This window comes from Macaca thibetana, chromosome 3, assembly GCF_024542745.1.
Source record: "Macaca thibetana thibetana isolate TM-01 chromosome 3, ASM2454274v1, whole genome shotgun sequence".
Classification (NCBI taxonomy): Eukaryota; Metazoa; Chordata; class Mammalia; order Primates; family Cercopithecidae; genus Macaca; species Macaca thibetana.
In genome coordinates, this window is record NC_065580.1 from 26,928,213 (window position 1) to 26,941,056 (window position 12,844).

General features: G+C 49.4%; 3 protein-coding genes across 3 annotated transcripts in view; 2 read left to right on the top strand and 1 right to left on the bottom strand.

Annotated features, from left to right (window-relative positions):
* The window catches only part of PLXNA4 (plexin A4), a 450,027-nt gene that overhangs the window by 391,780 nt on the left and 45,403 nt on the right, over positions 1-12,844 (top strand). Inside the window, exons 18-22 of the mRNA XM_050782490.1 lie at positions 368-607; positions 1,256-1,402; positions 2,084-2,318; positions 6,262-6,404; positions 12,563-12,831. Of these exons, the coding sequence (XP_050638447.1) occupies positions 368-607; positions 1,256-1,402; positions 2,084-2,318; positions 6,262-6,404; positions 12,563-12,831 (1,034 nt within the window). The remainder of the gene's footprint in view (positions 1-367; positions 608-1,255; positions 1,403-2,083; positions 2,319-6,261; positions 6,405-12,562; positions 12,832-12,844) is intronic.
* The window catches only part of PODXL (podocalyxin like), a 1,065,326-nt gene that overhangs the window by 382,185 nt on the left and 670,297 nt on the right, over positions 1-12,844 (top strand). The window lies entirely within an intron of this gene.
* Positions 1-12,844, bottom strand: part of LOC126950803 (basic proline-rich protein-like) — a gene marked incomplete at its 3' end in the record, with an annotated part of 538,772 nt that overhangs the window by 379,332 nt on the left and 146,596 nt on the right. The gene's annotated exons all lie outside the window — the stretch shown is intronic.

The window sequence follows — 12,844 nt, forward strand, 5'->3', positions numbered from 1 at the left end:
CCATACACTGATAACCCACAGCCTGTGACACCCTTGAATACTCGGATAGTGGGATGGGGGAGAAGACGTAAGGGCATTTTTACTTCTTGGGGTACAGGCATGGAGGAGCAATTACTTTTGGGGTTCCCGGGGTTTTATACCTTTACTCTTTCATTCTTCCAACCCTAGCCATTGCCACACCCACTACAGGCAAAACCGGAGCTGGGTGCAAGCTATAGAGCCTATTCCTTGAGGGCCCAATTGTGTGGTCCTGACTCATCTCTAATCCTCTTGTCAACCCCAACATCCAGGGAGGCCTGGTACATGTACTGGGGCTGTGGGTATGTGGAGATATTGCATAGGCTCCGCCCTGTGGCTCCTCCCACAGATCTGTGAGGTTCTGAACGCTACTGAGATGACCTGCCAGGCACCCGCCCTCGCTTTGGGTCCTGACCACCAGTCAGACCTGACCGAGAGGCCCGAGGAGTTTGGCTTCATCCTGGACAACGTCCAGTCTCTGCTCATCCTCAACAAGACCAACTTCACCTACTATCCCAACCCAGTGTTTGAGGCCTTTGGTCCCTCAGGAATCCTGGAGCTCAAGCCTGGCACGCCTATCATCCTAAAGGTGGAGTGAGGGTGGTAGGAGGTGGGGGTGGGGAAAGGAGGGGCTGCTGCATGGAAGGGGATGTTCAAGTCGCAGACTCCAGTCACGTTTTTCAACCGGCATCTCTTGCAGAGGTTGCAGTGTAGCCCAGAGTGTGATAAATGTTCTCTCTGAGTTTGTACTGGGAAGAAAACTCTCTTTATGGGCCGGTTCTATCCAGGGAAGGCAGATGCACCTTGGCTATTTGACTCTCAAGCTTTTATTGTCCTGAAAGTCCAAGTACTGGTAGGTCAGGCTCACTGCTTCCTCCGAGGCAGCCTTGTGCGAACCACAGCATAGGGCCTCCTTTGGAACATGGGTCACAAGTTAATTAAAGCTCATGACAACTTGAATCAATCGGTAGTGACTGACTCCAACTCTGCATTGAGAAGGATTCTGAGGCTGCATTTGGGATAAGCTGAAAGGAGTACTTTGATAACTGATTACCCACTGGGAGGAAGAGGCAATGGTAGTAGTCGTGCCACGAATATTTTTTGCAGTTATTACCAAAGGTGGCTTCTTCACCAGCTCACCAGCAGGATAGGACCTCCAGGTGGGAGGACGTGAGAGCCAGCTGGTAGCTGTGGTCCTCACTCTGGGATGGGAACTGGGGCTTTCCCATCTGTACAGGGCAAGAACCTGATCCCGCCTGTGGCTGGGGGCAATGTGAAGCTGAACTACACTGTGCTGGTTGGGGAGAAGCCATGCACCGTGACCGTATCAGATGTCCAGCTGCTCTGCGAGTCCCCCAACCTCATCGGCAGGCACAAAGTGATGGTGAGACTGGGAGAACCCCATCCCGGATGGAGTGGGCACTAGGGATGTGGGTGTGAGCGGCCCAGCTCTGTCTCAGGCCACCAGGGCTTTCCAAGAGGGGATTCTGGCCCACAAATAACTTTTCCTCTAGCTACCACCCACCCCAAGTTCTTTCTTCGTGTCCCCTTTTGAGCTTCTCTCTTCTGTATTGTCATTCTTTCCATGCTGGCTGGTGCAACAATAAGGAAAATGCAAAACAGCATTAAATAGTTGCTAAATCATCTGCAACAAACAAGAAAGTCTTCAAGGAGAAGGCCGTTGCTGGCCCACGGAAGTCTGTAATAACTTAATATCATGTTCTGTGCTTCCATTGTGCACCCTTAGAATGGGCATAAATCTTAGGGGATCTAGTCATTGGTGGCAGACTGTGTTTAGGTCCCAGTTGTGTGCTGTTTTCTTATGAAGATGACAAAACTCACTCCTGAATAAGAGGAGGTGAGGTGTTTCCAGTTGGTGGTGAGCTCTATTAAGCTGCATCTGTCCCTGCTCCCAGCCCCCCATGCCCTCTTGTCTATTTTGACACCAGTGATTGGTCTCCTTTCCCTCATCCTGCCCTGGTCACCAGTTCCTGGGTGACTTGGGACTGTTGCCAAAGCTGCTGTGTCCCCACACCCAGCTCCCTCTTGCCCGGTGTGCCCCCAGGCCCGTGTCGGTGGCATGGAGTACTCCCCGGGGATGGTGTACATCGCCCCGGACAGCCCACTCAGCCTGCCCGCCATCGTCAGCATCGCGGTGGCTGGTGGCCTCCTCATCATCTTCATCGTGGCCGTGCTCATCGCCTATAAACGCAAGTCCCGTGAAAGTGACCTCACACTGAAGCGGCTGCAGATGCAGATGGACAACCTGGAGTCCCGTGTGGCCCTGGAGTGCAAGGAAGGTACTGAGTGGCCCCGTGCTGGAGGCCGTGTGTGTGTGTGCACATCTGTGTATGTGTATGTATATGTTTCATATACAAACAAGCAGGCTGGGCAGCAGTGGGCAGTGCTAGAGGCTAGCGGTGTGTGTGTCTGTGTGAATGTGTGTGTGCATGTGTCTGTGTGTGCACCTCTGTGTGTGTATGTATGTTTCATATACGAGCGAGCAGACCGGGCTGCAGTGAGCAGTGCTGGAGGCCGTGTATGTGTCTGTGTGCATGTGTGTGTGTGCACATCTGTGTATGTGTGTGGATATGTTTCATATACAAGCAAGCAGGCCAGGCGGCAGTGGGCAGTGCTGGAGGCTCTGTGTGTGTGTGTGTGTGTGTGTGTGTGTGTGTGTGCATGTGTGTGTGTATGTATATGTATGTGTTTCATTTACAAGCAAGCAGGCCAGGCAGCTGTGGGCAATGCTGGAGGCTGTGCATGCTACCTGCAAAGCCTCTCACTCTATAGTTCCTATACCTGCGTCCCAGACCACACCCATACCCAAGCAGGCCCTATCCTGGCAACACCAGAGAGGCCAAGGTCTCCTAGCCCTCTCCTTGAAGGTGTCAGATTAGGATCATTCTCCACCCCACTAGAGCAGCCTCCAGATCTGGAATCCTGGCTAAGTGGGTTTTGCACTCTACTCAAGGGGAGATCTGGTGGTGTCTTAACATGACGCATTTCAGCAATCTTCAGCTTTCTTCCTCTAGCAGGAAGGTAAGGCTGTAGGGCTGATCTGTGATTTAGAAGGAAGGGTGCTTCACAGCTTGTATTAAAAAAATTACAAACACCACCATAAAGTGAAATCAGCTGCACTAAATCCAAGAAGGAAATTTAGGAGTCAGACTCTTGTAACCCCCAGGATATCATTTTGTGACTCATCCTGGGAGGATCTGAGCTGGTTCTTTGCTGTAGATTTATACATGGAGTAAATCCGGCCCCGTACCTGGGGCTCTCACTTCACACCGATTCCCACCAGGGCAGCCACAGCTCTTTTTGGTGGGGAAGTGGATCCATTCCATCCCCTCTCTACATCCTTCAGCTGTCAACACAGCATCCGTCTTCTGGGACCGTTAATTACTGCCTTTTATTATATTTACGCTGCTTAATTTTTTTCTCCGCAATGTACTCTTTCCTCTAATTAGGTGTAGTGATTAGAATCTCTTTTATGTGTGGCAGGCATGCTGCTTTGAATGTTGGAGGCGCTTGGTGACTTAAAGGAAAGCTGCAGACTGATAAAAAGCCAACCCCCCCTTCTCCTCCCTGTGGGCTGAGCACCCCAACTGGGAGGGGGCAGCCAAGGGGAGCTCCCGCCCAGGATTGTCAGCTGAGGTCCCAGGAGGAAACCTTGGCTTCAGACTTTAGAGGCGAGCTATGCTGTGCACGTAGGAAGAGGGGGCCTTACAGCAAAGGACTTGTCAGACTAGCCATGGAAACACTTTGCAGGGTGCCCAGAGCCGGCTGCAGAACGGTTACAGGGCTGCACTGGTCCAAGCCAAGGGGTCTCCTTGAAGACTTCACAGCCAGCCAGGACATCCTCTACACAAACTCAGAAGACACCCAGCTGGGCCCTTCATGGCCTGAGCTTCTGATATATAAACATACCCATGTATTTGCAAACACTCCTACACATACCCACACACACTCACTGACATACACTTATGGACTAACACATACACTCACATGCCCACATGCATGCACACTCACATACACTCACTTGTGCACTCACATACATGCCCACACACACTGACATGCTCACACACTCATGCTTTCACATACATACACTCACTGACATACACTCATGTGCTCACACGCTCATGTACTCACATTTATACATACACACTGACATACACACTCACACTTGCACACACACACATTCATGCACTCAACTCACATGCATGCACACACTGACATGCCCACATACTCATGCACTCACATTCACAAGTGCTTGCACACATAGACTCATACACTCACACATGCATACACACATACACTCACACTCATGCACTCACATTCATACTTGCATACACACCAACACACACATATGCACCCACACTGACATGCATGCACACTCATGCAGTCACACACACATACACACTGAGACACACACGCAGGCACTCACATTCACACACATACACACTCATGGACATACATTCATTCACACCCATGCACTCACCTTCACACATGCATACACACTCACTGGCATTCACACTCACACATGCCTACACACTCACTGACATACACACCCTCATGCACTCATGCTCACACACTGTCATACATACTCCCTGACATGCTCACACACTGTCACACTCACACACTCACACTCCCTGACATACACACTCAGATAAGTGCCCACATACCCACACCTATGCTCATGCACATGTTCCCATGCTCTCCTATAAGCATACACACCCATGTTCCTCACTCAGGACATACATGAGTGTTCCCCAGGGGTTTTGGTGACAGCACATGCCAAAAACACATGCACACACATTGGTGCAGGCTCCACTTGGATGCATTTGGGTTCTCTACTGTCAAAGTCAGGCTACATATCAGGAACCCCTGTGTCTGTGTGGCCAGTGCAGAGGTGCAGAGGTGCAGGGAGAGAGGAGCAGCAGGAGAGGTTGCAGAGGCCTCTCCAGGTGGCATCCTCTTGGCTCTCTCAAACAAGCAGTCTTGGTATTCTCCTGGCACAGAAAGCCAAAATTTGAGGGCCTGAAGTCTGCTCTGCAGTGTGGAACTCTACCCAACTCATGGGCACGGGCGAGACTGGGGTCCCTGTAGACAGTTCCTAGAGTGGCTGTGTTGTGTTTCTGTAATTATCACGGCTCACTGGGTGCTTGGCTTGCTTTTTGAGGCTCTAGAGCCACATTGGGCTTGTTCATCCCTTCTGAGTTCACAAAATATTTTCTCCCTATTTTTGAGATTATGTAAATAGAAAGGAATATTTTTTAGTAGTCAATGCCCACTGGCTGTTCTTTGCCAGCATGTGTTAATCCGTCCTGGTTGTCCATGTGCATGCATGCACACATATGTGTGTGTGCACACACCAAAGAGAAAGGCAGAGCAGGGAAGGGCTGGGTGCCTCACCCCTGAGTACCCCTGTGGCAGAGGGTGGCCCTGGGGGAGGATGTTCTCAGAACGAAGTATGGTGACAGCTTTGGCGCTATGTAACAGCCTCAGGCTGTACTGCATGCTCACTTTCCTGGGGGGTCTTGCCACTGTGTTCATCTGGAGACCTGAGCTGCCACCACACACAGCAGTGCCCATATGCAGGTCATAATTCACCATCAAGTAGCATCACCTTGAGGAAGGAAGGGCAGAGAAATACCTTGCCTATTTATACAGAAGGACTATTTGAGTGTGGCTGAGCCTCCATCTCTGCCCCATTTGGAGGTTTGATGGCTCTCATGAGCTGCATGGTCCAGACTTGTGTCTTTAAACTTGTTTTCCTTTATCAGAAGTTGTTCTTGTCATCTTATAAGGAAATCTATTATAAAACACAGCATCAGGAATGGACACTTACTCATGGTACCTCTCCCTTCTCTTACTCATCCCTCTACATCCCCCTCCCCAGCATATTTTGCAAACCAAAGCCCTTCATCTTCAGATGGGGAGTCTCTCCTGGCCCAGCAGTAGCACAGATCTGTGGACAGCCTCACCCACCATCCCCCATCACTCACACTTTGGAAAGGTTTTAGCCCCAATGCAAGGTTTCTTGCACTACATCTTTCTCCCATGCTAATGCAGTTCATCCCAATCCCAGCTAAGTAAACAGCATCTCCAGTTATTCCTGCCCATCGTGGTCCATTGCTCATGTCTCCTAGGGGCTTGGGTAAGGGTTCTGAGCATTCTGAGATGGAGGTGACTCCTGGGGCCTCCCTATCCAGCCATCTCACAGGCTTCTCTTCGTGCCAGCCTTTGCCGAGCTCCAGACGGACATCCATGAGCTGACCAGTGACCTGGATGGAGCCGGGATTCCCTTCCTGGACTACAGAACCTATACCATGAGGGTGCTGTTCCCAGGAATTGAAGACCACCCTGTCCTCCGGGACCTCGAGGTGAGAAGCAGTGCTCCATCCTGGCGTTAGAGCAGGGGAGTGTGTTGGTGATCTTCAAGTCCAGCCCCTCTTTCAGAGGTGAGAAAGCTAAGGCCAGGGAGAGGACACAACTTGCTCAAGGTCCCCCAGCTTGTCAGCATCAGCCCATCCCTCTGGAAGAGGTGGGGCCAAGCCAGGGAACCTTGGAACAGAGATGTGAGTAGGGCTTCGGATCTTAGAGGGTCATGGAGCCCTTTCAGAATTGAATGGAAGTAGTTGATGTCCCTCTCCCCAGAAGAAACTACATATGCACAGAAACAAGAAACGTGGCAAATACATTGGGGAACCTCAGGGACCTTTGGTTAAGGGTCCATGAAGTAGGGGATTTGACTCACATACTTGGTACTCAATATATAAGAGATTTACCACTTAGTGCTTAATTGGAAAAGGTAAACGATGTGTTGGGAAGCGGGGTGGAAATGTGAATCAGAAATCATAACCCTGTCTTCTACCAGCAGGGACCTCATCTTTTGAACACTTTATCCTGCTTACTGTCTAGCATGGTATCTGGCTTATGTGTCTATTCATATTATACTTTGTTCTGAAAGGGCTTTGGAATGGCTTACAGAGATAAATACCAGAGAAAAGTGAAAAATATAAATGAGAAAAGACCAGGACAGAATAATAATCCTAAGGAGTAATCACTATGAATTGACTGTTACTAACATCTTAGCCCAGTTTAAGCACTTTGCATACATTCATTCATTTCACCTCCCAAGAAGCCTCTGCAGTAAGTAAGGCCATTATGCAGGTGACAAAACTAAGGGGCCAGAGTTCAGTGGTTGCCTGGGACCACAGAGCTGGTGGGGGCCGAAGGGAGATTTGAGCTCAGGCATTTAGATGTCAGTGTCTTCCCTCCCAACAACAGGCCTCTGTGCCGGACTTCTGGGGAGCTATGTCAGTGACCTGCCTTACAGCTGTGGATGGATCAAAAATCTACAGCCAAAGCAACAATGCAAACTAAGATTAATTCCAAGGTTTACATTGTCCATAAAATAAAAACAGACCCATCACTCAGGAGCTGTGTGGGTTTGCAGGTACCGACACCTGAGGGAATGTCTAAGCGGGCTCTCCAAGGGAATGTAGTAGGCTGTGTACCTCTGCAGCAAATGTGAGAAGTCCAGAGGAGCATTTGTGGCACACACATTTCTCCATACTTGCTTGTTGCATGAAGCATGGGCTTGTGTGTGTTTCTATATTGAGGGCATGGGCTTTTCTTTCTGGAGGAGGCTCCCTTTGGCTCCTCAACTGATAGATACCAAGAGACACTTTCAGAAGTTGGAGGTGACGGTCTCTATGTCCTCATTGTCAAGGTACCTTTTCTCTCTGTCTATAGGTATGTATGTGTACATGCATGTATACATGTATCCCGTGCATAAATAAAAACATAACGTGTATCCTGATACTTTTATCCATCCATTTCCTTCGTCTTGCTCCTGGTCTTTGCTCCTCCCCCAGTCCCACTCATTTTTCCCTTCCTTTTATTTTTCTCCAGCCTCAACTTTGTTTGCTTCAAATTACCAGGATTCTCTTAGGGCCCTGGAGAGTATGCAAATTCCTGTTTAAAGTGAGACATGAGAGGGACAAGAAGATAAGACCATTGTGTGCACACGTGTATGTGTGATTGGCTGTGTAGACTGTGCATGTACCTTATTTATCTTTGTAGTTCTAACTTCCAGCAGAGTGGAGTGCCTGGCACATAGTGGGCATGTGGGAAGTGGTAAATGATTGAATAAATGAGTATCTGTGTGTTTGGCTGAGTTAAGGTGGAAATGGGGTTGTAGGAAGGGAAATTATGTCTGAACATTCCCATACTACTCTGTGGATGGGATGGAATAATCTAAATAAGAATGCAGCGAGGACAAGTATATAAAGTTATTCTCCTTTCTTCATGAGTTCAGAATTCCAAATCTAAGTAAGTTTCCTTTAAAGATGTAACTTTTAAGTTGGATTTTCCGAGAACTTTTACTGACCTGCATTAGCCTGGAGCTATGTGAGATCCAGCCTTCTATGTGAAATTGAGGGACTGTGTGTGCATCATTGTTTTCTTATTTGTTTTTTTTCCAACCCCTACTTGCCCCTGAAGTAGTTTCTCCCCCTTGGTGTTCTGAGTATGGAAACAAGTCATTGATTAATCCAAACCAGTATTTCGCAACCCTTTCAGCCACTGGGGTTCCTGCTCACCTCTGGAAGTGTGAAGAAGGAGGTATCCTCTTGCTTCAGGCTGTCCTGGAGGGGAGGTCACCCGGCCCCCTGACGTAGGGCTCTCTGGGTTAAATCCAGGCCTTCAAGAAAGGTGCTTCCCAGGCACTAGTCATGTAGCAACCCTTTAAAATACAGAGCAATCTTCCACTCCCAATTTCAACCTATCATTGGCTCCTAAACTCTAACCTATTGGGTTACAATTAAAATTTACTATCCAGTTTTATACTCACAGACTTCAACTAAATTAGATAACCATCTGGTGAATAAAGAAAGTCTTGTTTCAGAGTAGCATTTGCTTGAGCTGGGGAGGGTGGCAGGCAACAGTGAGGAACTGTTTTGGATACTCCTTACAAAGACACTTCACTTCCATCTCCTTCCTTCATAAAGGAAGGGAGAGAAAATTCCTACCTCCCACACCCCAAAACACTGTCCTGATGCACTAGATGTCTGGGAAACTCTTGGAGGAAAGGGATCCCTGGAAAGCAGTCCAGGGAGTCTGAAAGGCAGGTAATAAAACTGTCCCCGTTTAAGTGTGCATGGAGCATGCCAAGCACTTTACATACATTATCTTATTTAATGTTCATAAAACATTACGACATAGACACTCATATTCTCATTTTACAGGAGAGGCAATAGAGCCCAGAGGTGATGGAGTTTTCCTCCACCTACAAGTCACTGTGGTCTCTCTGCTTCTAAAACCCATGCTGCTGAATAGGATACTATTTCGCTGTAGGTGGCTTTGCTAAAATCTTCCTTCCCAGGAACCCCGACCTCTTCCCAGAAGGCATGTGCATTTTGCACACAGAGAAAGGTCAGCCTCACAAGAAGCCCAGAGTGCATCCTCACACCAAGTGTGCTATCTGACCAACCCATGTCCTCTTCCACCTCTCTAAATGCCATAGTGCTAAGCCTTCTGGTGACTGCCCTCTCTTAGCCAGCCAGTCTGAGCTGGTGGGAGGCCCTGCACGGGAAGGCTTTAGAGAGACGTCTGAGTTGGCTTTCAGACAGCTCTCAAGCCCAGGGGTAGGGCTAGACATGGTAAAAGATGGGGAGGACGAACGGGCACTTGGGAGCCAAACAAGTTTGGGTTTCGTAATCCAACTCTGCCTGTCATGAGATACGCTGCCTTGGAATAGCTGCAATAGCTTCTCTGAGAGATTGTTCGCTCAATTTTACAAGCACATTAGAAAAATTCATTGAAACAATGTGTGTAATGTGCCAGGCACTGTGCATTGCACATAGTGGGTGCCCAAGAAATGACATTATCTACTATTATTAGAACAAGTTGTAGAACTGCTCTTCTGAGTAATTTGAAGGACAGCGGCATGTATGTGACGGGGGTGGTCACAGAGTTGGAAGACAGATAAATGGGGCAATGGAGGCCCGGGCTGATGGCAAGGTAAGGCTGCCCTTCCCTCATCAGCCCCCAGTGGAGGGGAGAACTGGGGGAGGCGGGCATGAAGAAAGCAGAGGCTAGTCCCACCTCCGGAGGTAAGGGGTTCGCCAGCAGGGGCTGTGGCCTGCTGTAGCCTGCTTGTCTCTGGCTGTTCCCATCTGTCTCCTGAGAACTGGCCCTCCAAGGACCAGCACCACAGTGAGAGAAATGAAAATGGACCTGATTTGGAAACACACACGTTTCCTATAGCTTCCCGATCCATAGGAGCTACTGATACCCGGCAAGTTGGAGGTTTCAATGAGAGCCCTTCTGTGCAGGGTGCAGGGCTGGCTCACAGAGTTCCCGCTGTGGAAGGGACCTCAGGACTCGCTGGGGTTGGCCTCCTGGTTGAAATTCTCAGGACAGGGCCTGGGTCTGACTGAACCTGGCCTCCTGCCATTGCCTTGCCCTGAGCCTGGAACACAGGGAATTGGTAATGAGGATCATGAATGTTCTGCCACCCTGTGACTTTGGTTAAACAAGGCTTTCTCTGGCCATCTCCATTTTTCCCAGTTTAAAACCTCAAGAGTAGAGCAGGGGAATGTAGCTGCTCTTTAGGAGCTGGGCTGTGCATCAGCTTTTCATACACTCTTTCCTTTCAATTCACATCATGGTCCCTGGAGATGGCGGAACGAGGGGCCAAGTGCCTGGATTCATGACCTCCCTCCACCCTTCTCTGTCTTGGGGCTTTGTGAAGCTCCTTAGCCTCACAGGGTCCCTCATAGGGATTATAACAAACCTACCTTTTGGTGCTGTGTGCATTAAGTGGGTCAGTATTTCTAAAGTACATAGAATAGTAGTGTGGAGTTAGATCTATATCAATATTAGCTATCATTATGTTCATTTTGCTGGTGAAGAAACTGAGTCACTAAGGGCCCTAGGAAATGACTGTGACAGAATTAAACCCAAGTGTGATGGACTCTGAAACCAGGCTCGTTACTGCTGTATACATGACACTCTTTCTCAAAGAACTAGAGTATCCAACCCCTCGGAGAGACAGTGAGTATCCACCCCCTCGGGGAGACAGTGAGTATCCACCCCCTCAGGGAGACAGAGCCCTCAAGGTGTGGCTCCGAAGGCACCTCCCCACACCATCCCTCCCACTCCCTGCCTCCTCCAGCACCCCACTTCAGGAGACACACCCTGCAGTGTTCTCAGAAGCTCCCCCTTGGGGGCAGATCCTATAGCTGACTTTTTAAGTAAGTTTTTTGGTTTAACAGAAGCATGCATACAAATCATGCACAAATTGTCAGCGTGCAGCTCAATGACTTTTCCCCAAGTGAACATGCCCATCAAGCCAGCACCAAGCAGAACATGGTCAGTCCCCCAGGAGTCCCAGGGTGCCCCCTTTTAGTTACAGCCACCCACTAGAGCAGCCATTTATCTACAGCCATTGATTAATTTTATCTGCTTTTTAAATCTTTCTTTAAATGGTATTCTATGAAGACTATGCCCTCTTTAGCATCTGGCTTTTTTCATCCAGTACATTTGCAGGACCCATCCTGTTATTGTGTGTGGCCATAGGTCATTCATTCTTGTTGCTGTGTGGTATCCATTAGGTAGAATACACCACAGTTCTTCCACCTGTTCTCTTGTTGCTAGACATCTGAGTGTTTCCAGTTTGGAGCTATTACTGACAGGATTGCAATGCACACACTTGGACATCTCAGAGGTGGATCTTCCATACTTACCTGAGTTGTTGACTCATGTTTGCTGAGTGAATGGCACACCCTTGCAGGGATCTCCCAATGAACAGACAACGGAGGCAGGAAAATACGACTGTCTTTTTCCTCTTCCCCTGGATAGAGCAGGGTCTTAGAAAGGGTCCCTAAGAAAACAGCAAATGCTAGAGTTAGAAAGTTCTTTAGAGATGGTTGGGCTCAATCTTCCCTTTTTATCATGTGGATAAACTTAGGCCCCCAGAAAAGGAAAGAGACTTACCCAGTGTTACCCAGCAAGGTGGTATCAGAATCCACGTGGAACCCAGATGTCCTGACTCTGAGGCCACTGGTGTATCAACAGCACCCCTAGGGCTGAAGAGGGGTGGGCATTAGGTTAGTCCCAGGCTTAGGGCTGGGGATTCTCAGGGTGTAAACCATGACAGCCCTGGGCACCTGGAATTCCCCACAGGGACTGTGAGGTGCTTTGCCATGGCACAGGGGCCCTCATCAACTCTGCGTCACCATCAGGGAAGAGCTCTGGAGTCTGGCAGAAGTGAGTGCCATCCCAGCCCCGCCATTTACTAACCATGTGATGCTCTCCTCTCTGTGCTTCAATTGATTCGTCTCTAAACTAGAGGCTGCAGTCGAGGTTAATCAGATACTTAACTCAGTGCTAAGGGCTTCACAGCATTAGCCAGGTGAACTGTGGCTTAATTGGTGGGTGAGAGGGTCATGGGTATGGGCACAGCCGTCCCATGGGGAGGTCACTGAGCTCCCCACCCTGCCAATGGTATCACGACTCCTAGGTCTCTCCGCAGGTCCCGGGCTACCGGCAGGAGCGTGTGGAGAAAGGCCTGAAGCTCTTCGCGCAGCTCATCAACAACAAGGTGTTCCTGCTGTCCTTCATCCGCACGCTCGAGTCCCAGCGTAGCTTCTCCATGCGCGACCGTGGCAATGTGGCCTCGCTCATCATGACCGTGCTGCAGAGCAAGCTGGAGTACGCCACTGATGTGCTGAAGCAGCTGCTGGCCGACCTCATAGACAAGAACCTGGAGAGCAAGAACCACCCCAAGCTGCTGCTCAGGAGGTGAGGGTGCAGT